Source organism: Rattus norvegicus, chromosome 1 (assembly GCF_036323735.1).
Source record: "Rattus norvegicus strain BN/NHsdMcwi chromosome 1, GRCr8, whole genome shotgun sequence".
Taxonomy (NCBI): domain Eukaryota; kingdom Metazoa; phylum Chordata; class Mammalia; order Rodentia; family Muridae; genus Rattus; species Rattus norvegicus.
This window is the reverse complement of record NC_086019.1, coordinates 129,638,162-129,654,064: the sequence shown is the minus strand read 5'-3', so window position 1 is coordinate 129,654,064 and position 15,903 is coordinate 129,638,162. Positions and strand designations below refer to the sequence as shown.

The window sequence follows — 15,903 nt, the reverse complement described above, 5'->3', positions numbered from 1 at the left end:
GGGAGCAAAATTGATGGGAGATAAAAGAAAAAAGTAATTCTTTGAAAAGGTCAATAAAATTGAAAACTGTAGCTAGACTGAAAATGAGGAAAGCCATAACCAATTTCGGGGCTGGGAACAGACTCTGGCCCAGATGCTATAGATGTTAAACAAAATCTAGGAATGTGGTGAGCTTCATGTCATAGAGAATTCCATTCCTTGGAAAATACAAATTGCCAAAATTTTATGTGACCCACAGAAAAAGAATGACTTAGTCATTGTTTATACAGTTGAAAATTTGATTTCCTCTTAAAACGTCTACTAAGAAAGCTCCAGGCCCAGTCGCTTTGCTTGCTCTGTATATTGCTGGCACAAACAGTAATCCCGCATACGTTCTTTAGAGGAAGGGGCGCTACCTAATTCACTGTGCAGTGTGATGTCCTGCTGTAAAACCAAAGCTACAGGCAGAAAACAAGCCGCAGAGCAGCAGCCTTAGGGCAGCAAACACAGGTTCCCAGTAGACACTAGCTAAGGGGCCTTACAGCGTGGCTAGGTAGCATCTATCTGGTAGCAAGGCCAGTAACATTCCAAAGGGTATTACAACATGGCTAGGTAGCATTTATCAGAAATTCAAGGTTTGTTTAATATCCACAACCCTTGAGCCATTTGCTAAATCAAAGATAAGTGCCAAAGGGTCACTTAACAGCCTGTGACAACACTACCTGTTCAAGATGCAAGCAAGACTGCAGCTCAGAAGGGACCCAGGAGAAGCTGCAGCTGGCTTCACACTTAGTGTTGAACAGTTTGTGTGCTTTCATTATTTGTATGCAACATGTTCTTAGTAAAAGACCAATACACCAATTACAGAGGAACAAGTGAAAGCATTACTGGCCAGCGAGATGGCTCAAAAGCACTTGCTGTACAAACCTGATGCTCTGAATTTGATCCCTGGAAGGAAAGAACTGACTCCTGGAAGTTGACCTTCATAAGCAGTTCTTGGCATGTGTCTCCGCAGTATCATACACTAGTAATAGCAAATCAAAAGTGTAAGTAAAACTGTCTTGATGTGTATATGTGTGTACATTTGTATGTATATATGTATACACATCTATCTGTCTATCTATCTATACACACACACACACACACACACACACACACACACACACACACACATAATGTATGAAAACTAAAAGTATGTATGGAACTAGATTGTAGACCAGTATTACAAAACTCAAGTTCTGCCATCAGTTAACATCTGGAGGATGAAGTAGCAGCCCATAATAGCAACAATTTAAGGTTTTTAATAGTAATTTTAATTAAATATATTGTCTATATGAAACATTGCTGGGGTGGATTAAAGAAGTTGTAAAAAAGTAGAGAAGTCTTTGTGTTCATTACATGGAAAATTAGTATTATTTAGATCATTTGGGGAAGTTTGCCATCTGTAAAGTTGGTGGAATTAGAACAGTAAAAATTAGGCCAGGCTTGTATGAAGAAACTAAAAATGTACCTTGAAAATGTATTAGCTGAAATAAGTTTTAGAACAGTTGGAGGAATTAACACTACCCGATATCAGACATGCTGCAAAGCTACAATAGTTAGCAGTCTGGAATTGGCATGGTCAAAACTCTTGTTCAATTGCATCTTTTTCTGTATACTGGGGTTGGACGAAGGGCCGTGTGTATGCTGGGTAAGCCTGATGCCACTGAGCTTCATCCCTGGAGTGCCATTGACATGGGCTTTGATACTTAGCTTATTCTGACCTTGAACCTGTTCCCAGGCTGGCCTCAAACTCACCGTCCTTCTGCCACCATCTTTGAGTTTGTGCTACCATACCCAACTAGGAAGTATTTTTAGATAAATGGAATAATTCAGAAATATGATAAAATGAGTTTCAGCAAAGGCAGGGTAAATCATTGAAAAAATATTTCTTTGTGTTTGTCTAAGCAGAGGGGATAGTGTGTGTGTGTGTGTGTGTGTGTGTGTGTGTGTGTGTGTGTGTGTGTGTGTGTACACGTAGTGATCTGCAGACACCTTAGTTCCTTAGGTGTCCATTTTCTTCTTTCTCACTGAAATCTAGGACTAGAACTCAGGTTATCGTATTCTCTTGTTAAGCACGTTTACCTGTCCATTGTCCCCATGCTCCCTAATTTGTAAAGAAAGTATTTTAGCAAACAGGTAGATAGCCATATGGCAAATGATGAACCTTGATCTTACTTTATACCATATACAAGTATTAACTACTAGTAGATCATTGACCTATGTTTATGGGTTTAAAGTACAGAATATCTAGATAAAGTACAGAATATCTAGAATATCTAGAAGAAATGAAAACTTGTAGTGTTGTGTTGGGCAAAGTTTTCTTTAGCAAAGCAGAAATCTAGGAAATGCTTAAAAAAAGAAAGTGAATTTGATGAAATCAAGGAGAGCCAAGTGTAGATCAGTGGTAGGGTGCTTGTCTGTGTTCAGTCTCCAGCATTGCAAAGATAAATCCATGAATAAGCATCCTTTACTTGGCCCATGTGCAGAATATGCAAACCTTTATAACTCCATAGAAGGACGTCCCAGCGGAAATGAGTAGACACTGACAGATAATCCACAGGAAAGCGTACAAGTAGGCCAGCTCTCTAGATCCCTGAAATGTGAATTGACGGCACACAGCTCATCATTTACCCTTTTAATGGGCAAACTTAAAAGTGGTCCTGATGCCATGGAGCCTCGCTGGCAAGGACAGTGGCAGGGTAGCCACCGACAGCAGGCTGCACAGCGGCTTCTTGACATCAGAGTCCACCATTCCCTTCTGTTATGAAGAAGAGACATGGCTGATAGCATTGCTCCCAGAGCCTCCCATCGCAAATAAGGCAGTCCTGCTCAGAAGCATGTGCTAAGTGGATTAGCCAGTCTCACTTCCGCAGGTGACCCCTTTCTAGAGAAAGCCTACAAACCCAAAGTTTTGTCCTTGATCTGCCTTGTTCCCAGAATCTAGGTAGGAAGTTGGTTGTAAAAGGCATGGGGAAAGATCTGCCTTGTTCCCAGAATCTAGGTAGGAAGTTGGTTGTAAAAGGCATGGGGAAAATTTGAGAGGACAAAAGTGTTGTGAATGTTGAGTGCTTTTAGTTAATGTGGCCGTGTGAATTCTTGGAGCTCATCAACCTGTGCCCTTGATACACAAATCTCACTTCCAGTTGCTAAAGCTTTTAGAGAACATCTCGGGCAGCTCAGTGATGTGTCTCTGTTTTTTAAACACAGTCTGTTTCCATGTTTACATTACAATGTTACCTACCATTTGTTAAAATGGGTCTCTTTGGTGGGCGGAGTATCTGGCAAGGAGGAGGAGAAGCTTGTTGGGGTTGATTATTTTAGGCAGAGCACTCAGAAATCTCACTGATAAAGACAAATTGCAATAAACTTCAGGAAATGCAGTTAAGCGGTTTTTGTACGTGCGTTAAGCATTTCTCACAAACCACTGTCCTGCAGACTTTGTTGGTGCTGCAAGTGAGCTCTCACTGCATCGCACTGACTGATCTGAAGTGCATTTTCTTTGCACCCTCACATGCCCTGTTTCATGTTGTCACCTTTTCCTGGGGACAGCGGCTATAGTTTTTATGCATTATTACCCTCTAGTTCTTGCTTCTGTCCTTTGTTCACAGGATGCAGTTGGTTGGTTCATTTGAGTGATTTGTGCAGAGATGAGTCAGGCTACTGTTCTGTGTGAGAATCTGTGTCTTCTTACTTCAGTGTAGCACTAGAATGTGAGCGGAGCCTTACACATGCAGTGAACATTAAATGTGCAACACTTCGTTACAGCTCTGCAGCTTGACTTGTCCACTAGAATGACTGCAGTGTGTGGGTGAGGGTATTGCACCTTCAAAGGTGGGAGGGAGGGGTTCCCAAGATCGCTGAAGGATCAAGAGGGATTATCTGGAAATATGTGGCCAGATACAGCTTAAAGACAGCGTTTTTTCATTGTGGGGTGTGTGTGGGGGGGCCGGGGGGGGGATATGGATTTATGTATATGCATGCAATCCCTGCTGAGACCAGAAGAGGGCGTTGCTTCCCCTGAAGCTGAAGAAGCTAGTGGTTATGAGATGTCTGATATGAGTGCTGGGAACTGGGTCCAGGTTCTCCGATAGAGCAGCAACAGCTCTTGACCACTGAGCCATCTCTCCAGCAGTCACTTCATCTAGATAACAGCAGGGTCTATCTAAAAGACCCATCAGTTTGGTCTGAGATCTCTGGCTTGTAGTGAAAGATGACTAGTGCATGACCACACTCTTCCAGTAGATGGCAGCAGAGTGCTTTGCATCAGGGTTCTAGCTTGCCTGTTGCATAGCCCTAGGTACTGAATATCCTTTAGTTAAAGCCATGCATTGCTGGGGCCTTCTTTTTTGTTGTTGTTGGGTGGTTGTTATCTGTCACTTTGTGTCAGATATTACGAGGAGCTAAAGTAATAGTTTACTTGTACAGGTTCTGTTTGCTAACAACTCTTTAACTGTAGTTTTCATCCACTGCGGTGTTATTAATATTTCAGCATATCATTTTCTGCCTCACAGCCTCTTGTAAGAGAATCCAGCTGTTGTAGTCTGGAACTAAATAATACGATCTTATTAAATAGTACATAAATATTTAACCACATAGCTTTGGAGTCGTTTCGTGCCTGTGAGAAACATCCACGGATATGTGAATAAGAGCTGAGTTGCGTAAGGAGCATTTTAATGCTTGTCACTGGGCCCACCTGGGTGTTCTCCCTCAACTGCTTTATGCGCTTCCAGAACACGGATCCACTATGTGGGGGAGGCAGTTCTTGTCTCTGCTCCACCTACAGCGCAGGGATATCAGTGGGATGTGAGCCACAAAGTGCTGACCTTTGGCACCGTGGAAAAGCCAGAGTAGGTGGCAAAGGTCTGTAGCTCAAAGAGTCACTGAGCAGATGATTCCTATGAAGTTTTCTTCCAAGGGATCTGTTAATTTAGGAGTCTTTAAAACTTACTTTTTAAAGCAATGTTTATATTGTACTGAGGTTTCTTCCATTTTTTTTCAAATAAAGTTCTTGCTGTTACGCCGCAGGACCACCTGTAACTGAGCTCAGTCCCGTGGTACTCACAAGCATGCTGTATCATGCCGTGCCACTCAGCATGGGTCTCACCTGCTGCTTTCATGGAGCATAGGGCGCCTTCATTCTTTGCCTTCACCCACCCCAACCCCTATGAAATTTTAGAACAAGTCCAGCTGAACACAGGGTACTGCAATTCAGAGCAGCAGTGTTGCTGCACACGCTCCCTTTAGGGCAAGAAGTAGCACAAGGGAAAGGCATGAAAATAGCTGGAGACAAAGGGGCCGTGAATCAGGCCCCAATCAGAGGCTGAACAGTCGCAGGCTGGCCAGCAGGAGGGTGAGGTGCTGCAGGGTCTATCTTTAAACAGTGTTGGTCATCTCCCTCCTCCTCCCGTTGACTTAGGCCTGATAGTTTCTACTAGAGTGTGCTTTCCACCGGAGCCTGGGGAGGCCTTAGCATCACTCATTGCACTTAACCCTTCACAGTCTGTGATAACTGGCTCAGCCTGAGAACTCTGTCCTCATAGAGTTGCTCTGTCTCCACAGCCACTGATGTTTTCATTTTGATTTAACTCTAGCTGATCCCACGGTTAAGGATTTAATCGGAGGCTTCACCGCTCTGCACTACGCAGCCATGCACGGCCGGGCCCGGATCGCACGCCTGATGCTGGAGTCTGAATACAGGAGTGACATTATTAATGCAAAAAGCAATGATGGCTGGACTCCCCTCCATGTGGCTGCCCACTACGGTAGGGACTCATTTGTCCGGCTCCTCCTGGAGTTCAAGGCCGAGGTCGACCCGCTCAGTGATAAAGGAACAACGCCACTTCAGCTTGCTATCATCCGAGAGAGGTCGAGCTGTGTGAGAATCCTTCTGGACCACAGTGCCAACATCGACATCCAGAATGGGTTCCTGCTGCGCTACGCTGTGATCAAAAGCAACCATTCTTACTGCCGCATGTTTCTTCAGAGAGGAGCAGACACAAACTTGGGGCGCCTAGAAGACGGACAGACTCCTTTACACTTGTCTGCCCTCCGTGATGACGTGCTCTGCGCACGGATGCTGTATAACTATGGAGCGGACACGAACACAAGGAACTATGAAGGTCAGACCCCACTGGCCGTTTCCATAAGTATTTCAGGAAGTAGTCGGCCGTGTTTGGATTTCTTACAAGACGTCACAAGTATGTAACACCTACTGCTATTATTGCATCTTTCCCCTTAACCCGCGCCTTCTGAGTTGCTTGACATACTTTTGTAATATGAGATGACTAGAAGCTAGCCATTCTTATCAGTCCTGCTTGGTAAGTAAGACTCACCTATCCAAAACCCTGTTGGTTTACTAAAAGTGGACGGTAAAGTTCAGGGTCAAGACAGACACTGTTTTCAGAGTGAATGGAGCTGAATGTTAGAATAAGGTGGTTCCCTCTGGTCTGAGTGATATCCTGGCTGAGACAGCAGGCTCAGATGGAGAATTAGAAGGGTGGGGTCTCAGATTGCTTAGCTATGGGGACAATTTTGCACTTCCTTACTAAGTTCTACATGAAAGCAGGGCCACTCTGGATTGTTTAGAGGCCCCAGTAAGAGAGGCGAAGGAAGATGTGTGAAAACACTAGGACCTAGGCCACAGGTCCCCAGGCCACACGGCTTACATCAGCGTCTGCCCAGCTTCTGAGAGACCCTTCATTTACACCTTCAAGTGTCTAACTCGTCTAACTCAGCAGCAGCTGGTGGCCACATCGTTTTCTGAGGGAGGTGTTAGCTTGCGTGGGCTTTGCTGCCTTCTCTTATCTGGCTTCCCTGCGAGCTCAGTGTATGTATCACAGGTAAATGTGTGAGGCAGAGGTGACGTCTGTAAGCACCTTTGATTAACTCTGCTGTGCTGGTCAGAGTCTCAATGCCTTTCCCCATATGATCTTGATTACAGAAGGAAGGCTGGCCTCTAATTATCATTTATAAGAGGCCAGTTTTAGTTTTAAGTTTTTAAAAAGCCACGGAGTGGAGCAAGTAAGCATGTCCCAGAAGACATGGAGGTGTGTGAAGTGACCGGGCAGTATGGCAGTGAGGACACACAGCCCTAGGCCCTGAAGAGAGGAACTGCCCCTCCCCTAGGCCAGGCTAGAGCAAGGGAGAGTGGGACAATTTGTCTATGTGCCCACATGGACATAATTACAGAGCCGGGAGGGAGGGTCTGGGGTGCTTGGGTTTTTGGGGTTGCATTATAGCTGATGGGGAAAGCAAATTCTGAAAATGCTTTCCTAAACCAAAAGAGGAACTTATTTATACAGATGGAAGGGAGCAGAAGAAATATTGTTGAAAGAGTACAATTATATAACTGTAAATATTCAAAGTGTAGCGCAACCTGAGGTTAGGGTTAACTGATAAAGGAGCCCACGAGAGGAGCTAGTTATGATTTAGCTGAGGGTTTCGTTCTCAGTCTTCCTTCACCACAGTATAAAGCTGTGTAGGTGACCTAAGTACAGACCAAAGAGTTATTAGAATATGGGGTGTTTTTAGAATGTATTTATTTTACTCAGTGTGTTTGGGTATTTTGCCTGCCTATACGTCTGTGTACCATGTGTGTATAGAATCCAACAAGGCCAGAAGGCACTGGGTCCTCTGGAACTAGAGCTCCTGGGGTTGTTAGCTGTCTCCTGGATGTCAGGAGAACCCAGGTCTTCTGTGAGAGCGGTGCTGCTGAGCCGGCCCTCGGAATGCAAAATCTTCCCAAAAGACAGAAATTCTACGAGAGAGCATAACCTCAGGTAGTGACTGACAGGAACTTTGATATTAAAAAGATGAGATTTTTATGACTTCATGCCTGGGATTTTATTACAGAGAAATTGTAGTTTGGGACAATGGCCCATCTAGAAATCCACCAGCTTGGAGTATAGACTAGATGACTGGGTCAGGCGGCCCCTCTGATGCCCCAGCCACTTCTTGGAAAGGGCCGTTAGCTAAGTGTGGTGGTACACACCTCACTGAGACAAGAGGATTTGGGGTTCAAAGCCAGGCAGGCTGTGTAGGAATGGGCCACAGTCACAAGTCCCTGTCTCTAAAATACAAAATAAATAGAGTTGGTGACCTGCAGTTGCTTGTGCTTACAGTATGGAAACCAGCTAGAGTACAGCACCTGAAAGGGACGGCCTCTGCGTGTGGTTGGTGAGGCTGCTTTATGGAAGAGCCTGGGACCTGGAGGGTTCCCTCCTTGTAAATGTTTCCCCTTAGGTCAGAGAGGGCCTTGCTCAGAAAACAGAGTCAGTCAAAGCTGGGTCCAGGCTAGTAGAGTCAGGGCTTTTCTTGGTTGTCTGGTCCTCACCTGGCCATCTCTGCACGGTGTGTGGGAGGGAACCTTACCTCCTCAGAACCGCTGCTTCATTAGGGCAGCAGTTGGAACTTCCTTCAGTCACAGTTACTCTAGGTTCTCTGGCTTACAGTAATTGCAACATCCATTTCATGCCTCAGTCTGGTTGGCTCTTTTTCTTTGTATCTTGCCTTGTGTGGTGTGGTAGTTTTGTTGTTTTTTTTTAAGCTAAGCATGATGTAAAGAGCAGCAAGAATTCAGGTTAATAGTGTGTGCATGTACACACCCTTACTTAATTTAATGTTTTCTATTTTGGTCCTTTTGAGATGGTCCTGGCTATCTAGCCTGGCTTGTGCCTTGCTATCTGCAGACCTACAGCAGATCCCTGCCTCTGCTTCCCTAGTGCTGGGATTATAGGTTTGAGCCACCATACCCTCACCTCTAATAGTCTTATGGGAGGCTTCCTCTTCATCTGGATGGGCATGGGGCTGTGTTCTACGTGACTGCAGGTAGCCCAGTGTGCTAAGTTCTCCCAAGTCTGTGTTTCTTCCCCTCCTCCGCTCTCACCCTCACCCCCTTGACTCCTCCTCAGGCTTGCCCTCTGCTATTACACCGGAGGGCAGCTGCTACAGTTACTGATGTCCAGTATTGTAGGTGGCCCGTGTCCCAGGCCCGTGTCCCAGGCTGCAGCCCTCACAGTGCTTTCACCTACCGTCTGGTAGCTCTGCCTTCAGTCCTGTCAGGTGAGCTAGGAAGCTGAGGAGGCTGAGCTGGAGACATGTTCGTTCTCTGGGGGTCTTTGCCTTACTTATGGAGAGGATTGGGGGGCTGGTTGCACACACCCTCTTCTGTCATATAGTCACCAGGTGCTTTATTGGTCTCACTTATGACCTGGCAGGGCTTCCTTTGACTGGCTCTTGACTTCCTGTCCGTTCATAGCCTCCAGTGTTGCTGTCTATGAGCCTTTGCTCAGGTAAGCACACTGGGCTGATCCTAATCTCCAGAGCTTCGGATGAAGGTGCTCCACCTACAGCTTCAGTCTTTTTGCTTGCTCCAAAATCAGTCTTAGTTTTTAAGGTTGAGCAATTTCTCTGCCTTATGGACTCAGGAATGATGGCGTCTAAGCTCGATGCCTGTGAGAGTTGGAATGGGTCGTCCGTCTGGGTTTACCTTTTTTTTTTAATTTGAAGTGTGCGAGCTTCCTAGCTTCAGTTCTGTGAGCTGCTGAGGATTCCTGTCTCTCCTTCATCACAGGCTCCCAGCTGTGCCCGTTATCAGAGATGCCATCAAACCAGCAGAATGGGGTGCTACAAAGTGCCACAAGTAGCTTGCCTGTGACCCTAGGCAAGCTCTTCAGCCCCTAGACTCACCCCACAGTGATTGGTGCCCTCCTTGAAAAAATGGGAGAACTGAACCAAATTCTTGCCATTAGCCACTTTTATAGGCAGTGGTTTTCTATTACTAGAAAGGAAAGGAAGGGAGGGAGGGATGAAGGAGAGAAGAGAGAAGGTGTGTGTGGGGGAGGCATTGAGAACTGGGTTTTGTTTATTTGTTGTGTTTTTCCAAAGGATGAGCTTCTAGGAGGCTTTAGGGGCATACGGTCCAGATCTTGGAGGGCAACTGCTTCCAGGTTGGCATGACAGTCTGGCTGGTGTGGCACTGATAATAATCACTGTTTTCATCACTGCCAGGCAACCTCAGTCATGAGTATTGCAGCCATCTACAAACGTCCTGGACAAAGTGGTAAACATAACTGAACTGAGTCTTGTCCCTTTGTGCACATACCTTAGCAATGCTCTGTGGAGGAAGGCAGCTTAGTAGGAAAGTGGCAGGTCTGTCTGGGTGGGACTAGCAGCTTTTGCATGGAGAACCATTTCTCTTTGAAAGATTGACTGACAGCCAAACTATACCGTTTAATCGTGGGCACTTAGCAGGACTTTTCTTAGAAACGAACAAAGTTCACTTGTCACATTAAGGAAAATGACCACAGTATTGATGACCAGTCAGACGTGAGCTTTGAAAAGAGGGGTTTTAAAACTTTTTATTTACGTTCTGAGAGTCTGCCTGTGTAATGATTGTCTGAGACCAGTGGGAATATTAAGAAAAGTGATTTCTTTTGCTATTATATAATGAAATTGGCTAACAATGTGAAAACCTAGTGTGTCATGTGTTTCTGATGACTAATTTATGTTACTGTGTGCATGGGCAAAAGGCCCACTAAAAGTTTAAGATATACCAATGGACTATAATCTAAACGTACAAAAAGTTCATCAATGTATTTCAGATTCTGTATCACCGTTGGGACTGGGGAGACGGCTCAGCTGTAGTGTTTGCCCAGCAAGCATGGAGACATCCATCAGTTTGGATAAGCAGCACCCAGATAAAGCTGGGCACGGTAGCGTGCTCTTGTAGCCCAGCGCCAGGCCAGTGAAGACAGGAGGCTCCCTGGGGCTTCCTGGCCAGCTCCCAGCCAGCTGCTGCTGCTCTCCAGCTTTAGTGAGAGACCCCGCCTCAAAAACTAAGGTGAAGGAGCAGTGAGGAAGACAGTATTTACTGCTGGCCTCTACACACATGAACTTACATATGTGTGCAATACACACATGTGCACATGCGTGTACACACGCACACACACACACAACACACACATACACAAACACACACACACAACACACACACACACAACACACACACACACACAACACACACACACACACACACACACACACACACACACACACACACACCAGACTGAAAAAGAAAAAAGCTCACTGTCTCAAGGTTATCTGGAAAAGGCTGTTCTAAGTATTTCTTGCTTTCCTAGCAACATATCTGAATGAAGCTAGCACACTGCATCAGGCTAGCACACTGAAGTTCAGAGCAGATGGAAGGCAAACATTTGTAGGAAAGGAGAAACAGCACTCTCTTCGAAGCCATCTTGTTCTGGAAAGAGACTCTGGTTTTTGCTTGTTTTCATAAAAATTATGTCAGCTGATGAACTGATCACTATTATGGTAAATATAGACCAATATAACCAACTCAAGCACGAGTTCCTTGAAAGATTCCTATTGTAAAGGTACAGAGGCATCTTTCAGCTAAGCAGTATGAATGGAGCACTGTGGAATTTCCACATTTTCAGTGCTGAGGATCAAAGCCTGGGCTATGGACATAGTCAGTAATCAGTCCATGGCCACCATCACCAGGCTACATGCCCAGCAATACATTCAGGTTTTTTCAAGGTATCTTCTCAGCCTCGTGTTTTAGAATTTGAAGAATCCTTAATGTAGTTTTGATTAAAGTTAAAATCTGGATGAGCTGCAAGCTTGCCTTACACTTGCATGCTGTGGCTTAGGCTCTGGAGAGACCCCTCCTTCCTGGCTGGCATTTATTAAAATTGTGGCTTTGCTGACTCAGGATAAGTGGTTTCTATCCGTTGGGAATTTTAGTACCTTGGATCCTGGAGGAAGTTTGCAGACACAAGTATGCACAGAACATGGCAGACATTGCCAGGTCCCAGGTAACTAAACTGTCCATCCACCTTGCTGGTATGGCCTGCTTCTACTGTACAGCATCCTCCTGTTCCATGGCTGGGCTAGACTGTCCTTGGCTTCACTGAGTTGATCGAGTCTATGCTCTACGTCCTAAGACACTGAGCTGAGGCGCTTGCCTGTGTATCAGAAGCATCATGCACAGACTTGACTCACCAGCACATGCTTTCAGTGCCGTGTGAAGGTAGACCTTGGGTGGATTTTGATTTGTGTGTTTTAAGGAATTAAATAGCTCATAATGCTAAAAGGAAAAAGTGAAGTGGTTGGGAATTGAGTTGTGTAAACTGTTTCACAGGAGACTTAATCTGTCAAGTACTTAAGATAGTCACTTGTTGGAACATTAATCACAGATGTTTAAAAATACTGTTTTATAAATATTGGAGTAACCAGAAATATGTTTTTGTTTAGATTTCAGTAATAGTCAAGTACTATATTATTAAAACACACAGACACACACAAAGTACTATGTTTACAGAAATACGATTTGAGACTAAAAGTAAAAATGAAGAAAAAAAAGAGAAAAAACTTTTGAGGCCTGGGTGTAGAGGGTGGGGATGGGGGCTTGGAATGGTGTCTCTGTAGTAGAATATATGCTTACTATGCAAGAGGCCCTGGGTTCAATCCCTAGCACCAACACGCTAACAAAAAGGACTTCTCAGTTTTTTAAATTTTAAGGAAGTCAAACGGGCTGTGGCTTTCTGAGCTAAATCCAGCCCAGAGTAGTGTGTGAGTAGATTCACCCCACAGCCTGGGTGACAGCTGCCCTGACCTACTATGCTCATCCCTAGTGCTTCTGTTGTCATTTTATGGGATGACCTTTTATAAGTTTACTTTCCCTGTGGAGAAATTTCTGTGACACATCTTAACTAAGGGTCTTTAATTTCTTTTTTCCTAGTGAATTGGAAATTTTGCCAGACCATCTACATTAGAGCCTTTACAAGAGTTTCTACTGTTAACATATTAAAAACCATTTTCAGACATGAACACTGTCATCATTCAGATAATACCACATTTTAGGTTCTTCTATTCTGACTGAGTAGAAAGGCTCTTCTCCCACACCACCTTGAGGTGTTTATAATCCCCACCATTACTGCTGCTATGGGTGCCTTGTCTCAAATGTAAACTGTGGGTCATTTTGGCTTGACTCTGTTACTTTTCTACCACTGTGATAAAACACCATGACCAAGGCAATTTATAGAAGAAAGAGTTGATTTGGTTCCAGAGGATTAGAGGCTGTGATGACAAAGGCATGGCAGCAGAAGCAGGAAGCACAAGCCACAAGCAGTAGGCAGAGAGTAGACTAGCGAAAGGAATGGCTTTAAACTCGCAAAGCCCACCTCCGGTGACGTGCTTCCTCCATCAAGGTCACACCTCCCAAGCTACCCCAAAGAGTACCACCAACTGGAGACCAAGCATTTCTATGCCCGAGATTATAGAGGACATCTCATACAGACCGCCAGTGCTCAGTCACCTGAGGAAAAATATAACTGATAGATTTCTGTCAGAAAGCTGATACTGTATGCTTGAACTGTGAGTGGATGCTGCTATTTTTATTCTAAGGGAGCTAGAACCTGCAAAGCAAGAGTTGTTTACCCCACTTTATACTTAGTTCCAGTGAGAGGACTTTAGAAGCAAGAACAAAAGGAATAATGTGTCATTGGCCAGACATGGCAGTCCATGCCTTTAATCCTATCATACAGAAGGCAAAGGCAAGTGGTCTCTGTGAATCGTAGGCCAACCCGGTGTGTATAGTAAGTTTCAGGCCAGCTGGGGCTATATAAGGATAGCTGTCTCCAAAAGCAGTATGCCTACGGTCGGACTGTAGAATGCCACCAGGTAAACAGGAGTACTAGGAGATCATCCCGGATGCTGGCGGAGATGGAGGCTCTTTAGGGAATGGCAGGCCCTGAAGCAGTCCAGAGGAGGGAGGTCTTCTCTCTTCCCAATCACTGTGTCCACCTCTACAGTGAAGCCTGGGACTTCACCTTCTGTGTGGTTACCCTCGACTGTTTGAAACGTTCGGGCTTTGTCTACTTTTATGAGTAATTAGTATTCTTTAAAGATTTATTTTAATTATGTATGGTGTCTATATACACGAGTACAGGTGTCCACATAGCCTGGAGGCATTAGGTCCTCTGGAGCCGCAGAGTGACCAGTGGTTGTGAGCAGCCGACACAGATGCTGGGAAATGAGCCTCTGGAAGGGCCGTTCACACCCTTTTCACAGCTGAGTCATCATTCCCGTCCCCATGTCCAGATATCTTTATCCCAAAAAATAAATTAGGCCTCCCTTATAAAAGCTACAAAGTGTGTGTGTATAGAGTAGGGAGGCCTTGGGGACAGTTAGTTTTCTAAGTTATGCTCTTGCCCAGGCGTTGTATTTATTCTGAACTGGGCCCGTCAGAAGCAGATTTCCTATTTTGTGCCAACCTGGTTATTAGTAATGATAGGCTTCTCCATACTTGGAAAGATTAACCCTTTGAACTGTTGTGTAATCCCATCGGCGTTCATTAGTCTGAACACCTTGTAGTTCCTGCTGTATCCTCCAGTGTTTATGATTCCGTAAATTACAGTCTGTAGGGAGCTGGCCTCGAGCCTCCCTGCTACAGCCCCACTTACTCATTTCCTACGGTGCCTAGTGGGTGGTGTGCATTTCTGCCGGTTGTCCCTCCTCTCATCCTTTGCTTCCTTGTCCCTCTGCTGCTCCTTCCTTCTCCTCTTTGTCCCTCTACATTCATTGCCAAGCATGCAGTAGGTGCAGGAAATGCTTTTGTATGGTCTGTAGACAAGAAATAAATATTCATCCTGTAGTCATCATCTTCCTGTCCCTGAAGAAAGACTCCCAAGATGTCTGTGGAGGAGCAGTAGCCCTGAGCCACCCTTACTGCCCTTAGCCTGCTGTTGACACTGCACGCTGACCAGCCCAGTTCGTTCCTTGGTGTGAGCAGGGAGGAATGGTTACACCTGCTCTCTGATGTATGTCTTTTTACCCAGGAAAAGTCTTCATAGTCAGCTCTTGGAAGTCACAGCAGTGGCTGCCCTCTGCTAGTGGGTACCGCTTACCTCTCCCAGCCATCTTGCTTTCCTGGTGTCCATCTTTACACCAGAAGACAGAGACCGCGTTCCAAAGATGGCCTTCTAGTTTTCGAAAACCAAGAAGAAGCATTATCCCTACTTAAGTGTTTGGCAACTAATGTTTTTAGAATTTGCTTTTTGGTTATTTCCGGTTTGCTTCACACTGCTCTAAACACTTTGCCACAGTGAATGTTTTTACTTCTCATACAACCTTTGAGGTGGGTGCCGTTATGGAGAAACTAGGGCAGCAGGCTAAATACCTTGGCGTGGACCGTGTGGGTTGTGAGTGGCCAGGAGCCAAGCGTGTGCGTTCTGCCTCCAGGATTGTTGAGTTTAACCACTACAGTGTGCCCTTATCACTCAAGGCCGTTCTGTGTTAAGAGTTATATGTGATTAAAAAGAGCTTTAAAAGAGCACATTCTCCCAAAATATTAGAGGATGCCATTCGTGTCATTTTGTTTAAAGAAGAAGAAAACGAAAAATTGCAAACTGAGAAAAGCATTCCTATATGCTTAGGCCTAGGACTTCTACTGAACAAAGCATTCCAGAACATGTAGGCCTGGACAGTCCTAACTGGGCTCCCAGTGGCCACAGCGCTAACTCACCAGCCCCAGGGTGAGTGAGTTATTTTGCAGAAGAATCCCCAGTCAAGCCTCTCCTGAAACACTGCAAACAAATAACATCATGGAATGTTGTCTGAAGTGGTTCCATGCTAGGGGAACTCAGCTGAGCACTAGTGGTGCGGTCTCTGATAGTACGTGACAGAGGGTCTGGGCCCTCCTGCACTGCGGCTGCTAGGAGACCACATGTGAGGTACTGTGGAAAGCCGTGTGCTTGCTCACCCAGGCCTTCCAGAGTCTTATTTTTCCTTCCTACTTTGGAGCGCTAGGAATCGAATCTGATGAGGCCTTGTGCTCACTAGGGAAGTGCCTCTCTGCGGAGCACC

At 45.3% G+C, this 15,903-nt stretch overlaps 1 protein-coding gene across 7 annotated transcripts in view; it reads left to right on the top strand.

The window, feature by feature from the left end:
* The window catches only part of Asb7 (ankyrin repeat and SOCS box-containing 7), a 56,327-nt gene that overhangs the window by 23,724 nt on the left and 16,700 nt on the right, over positions 1 to 15,903 (top strand). For 5 of the 7 annotated variants that reach the window (XR_010055191.1, XM_006229350.5, XM_006229349.5 and 2 more), the window contains one exon: positions 5,613 to 6,218. Coding sequence is in view for 6 of the 7 variants with exons in the window: in XM_006229350.5 (XP_006229412.1) it covers positions 5,613 to 6,218 (606 nt within the window). In the remaining variant the exon portion in view is untranslated. Of the gene's footprint in view, positions 1 to 5,612; positions 6,227 to 10,622; positions 10,862 to 15,903 lie in introns of those variants that run through there. The other 2 variants (XM_063269228.1, XM_063269231.1) reach the window with 2 other exon arrangements.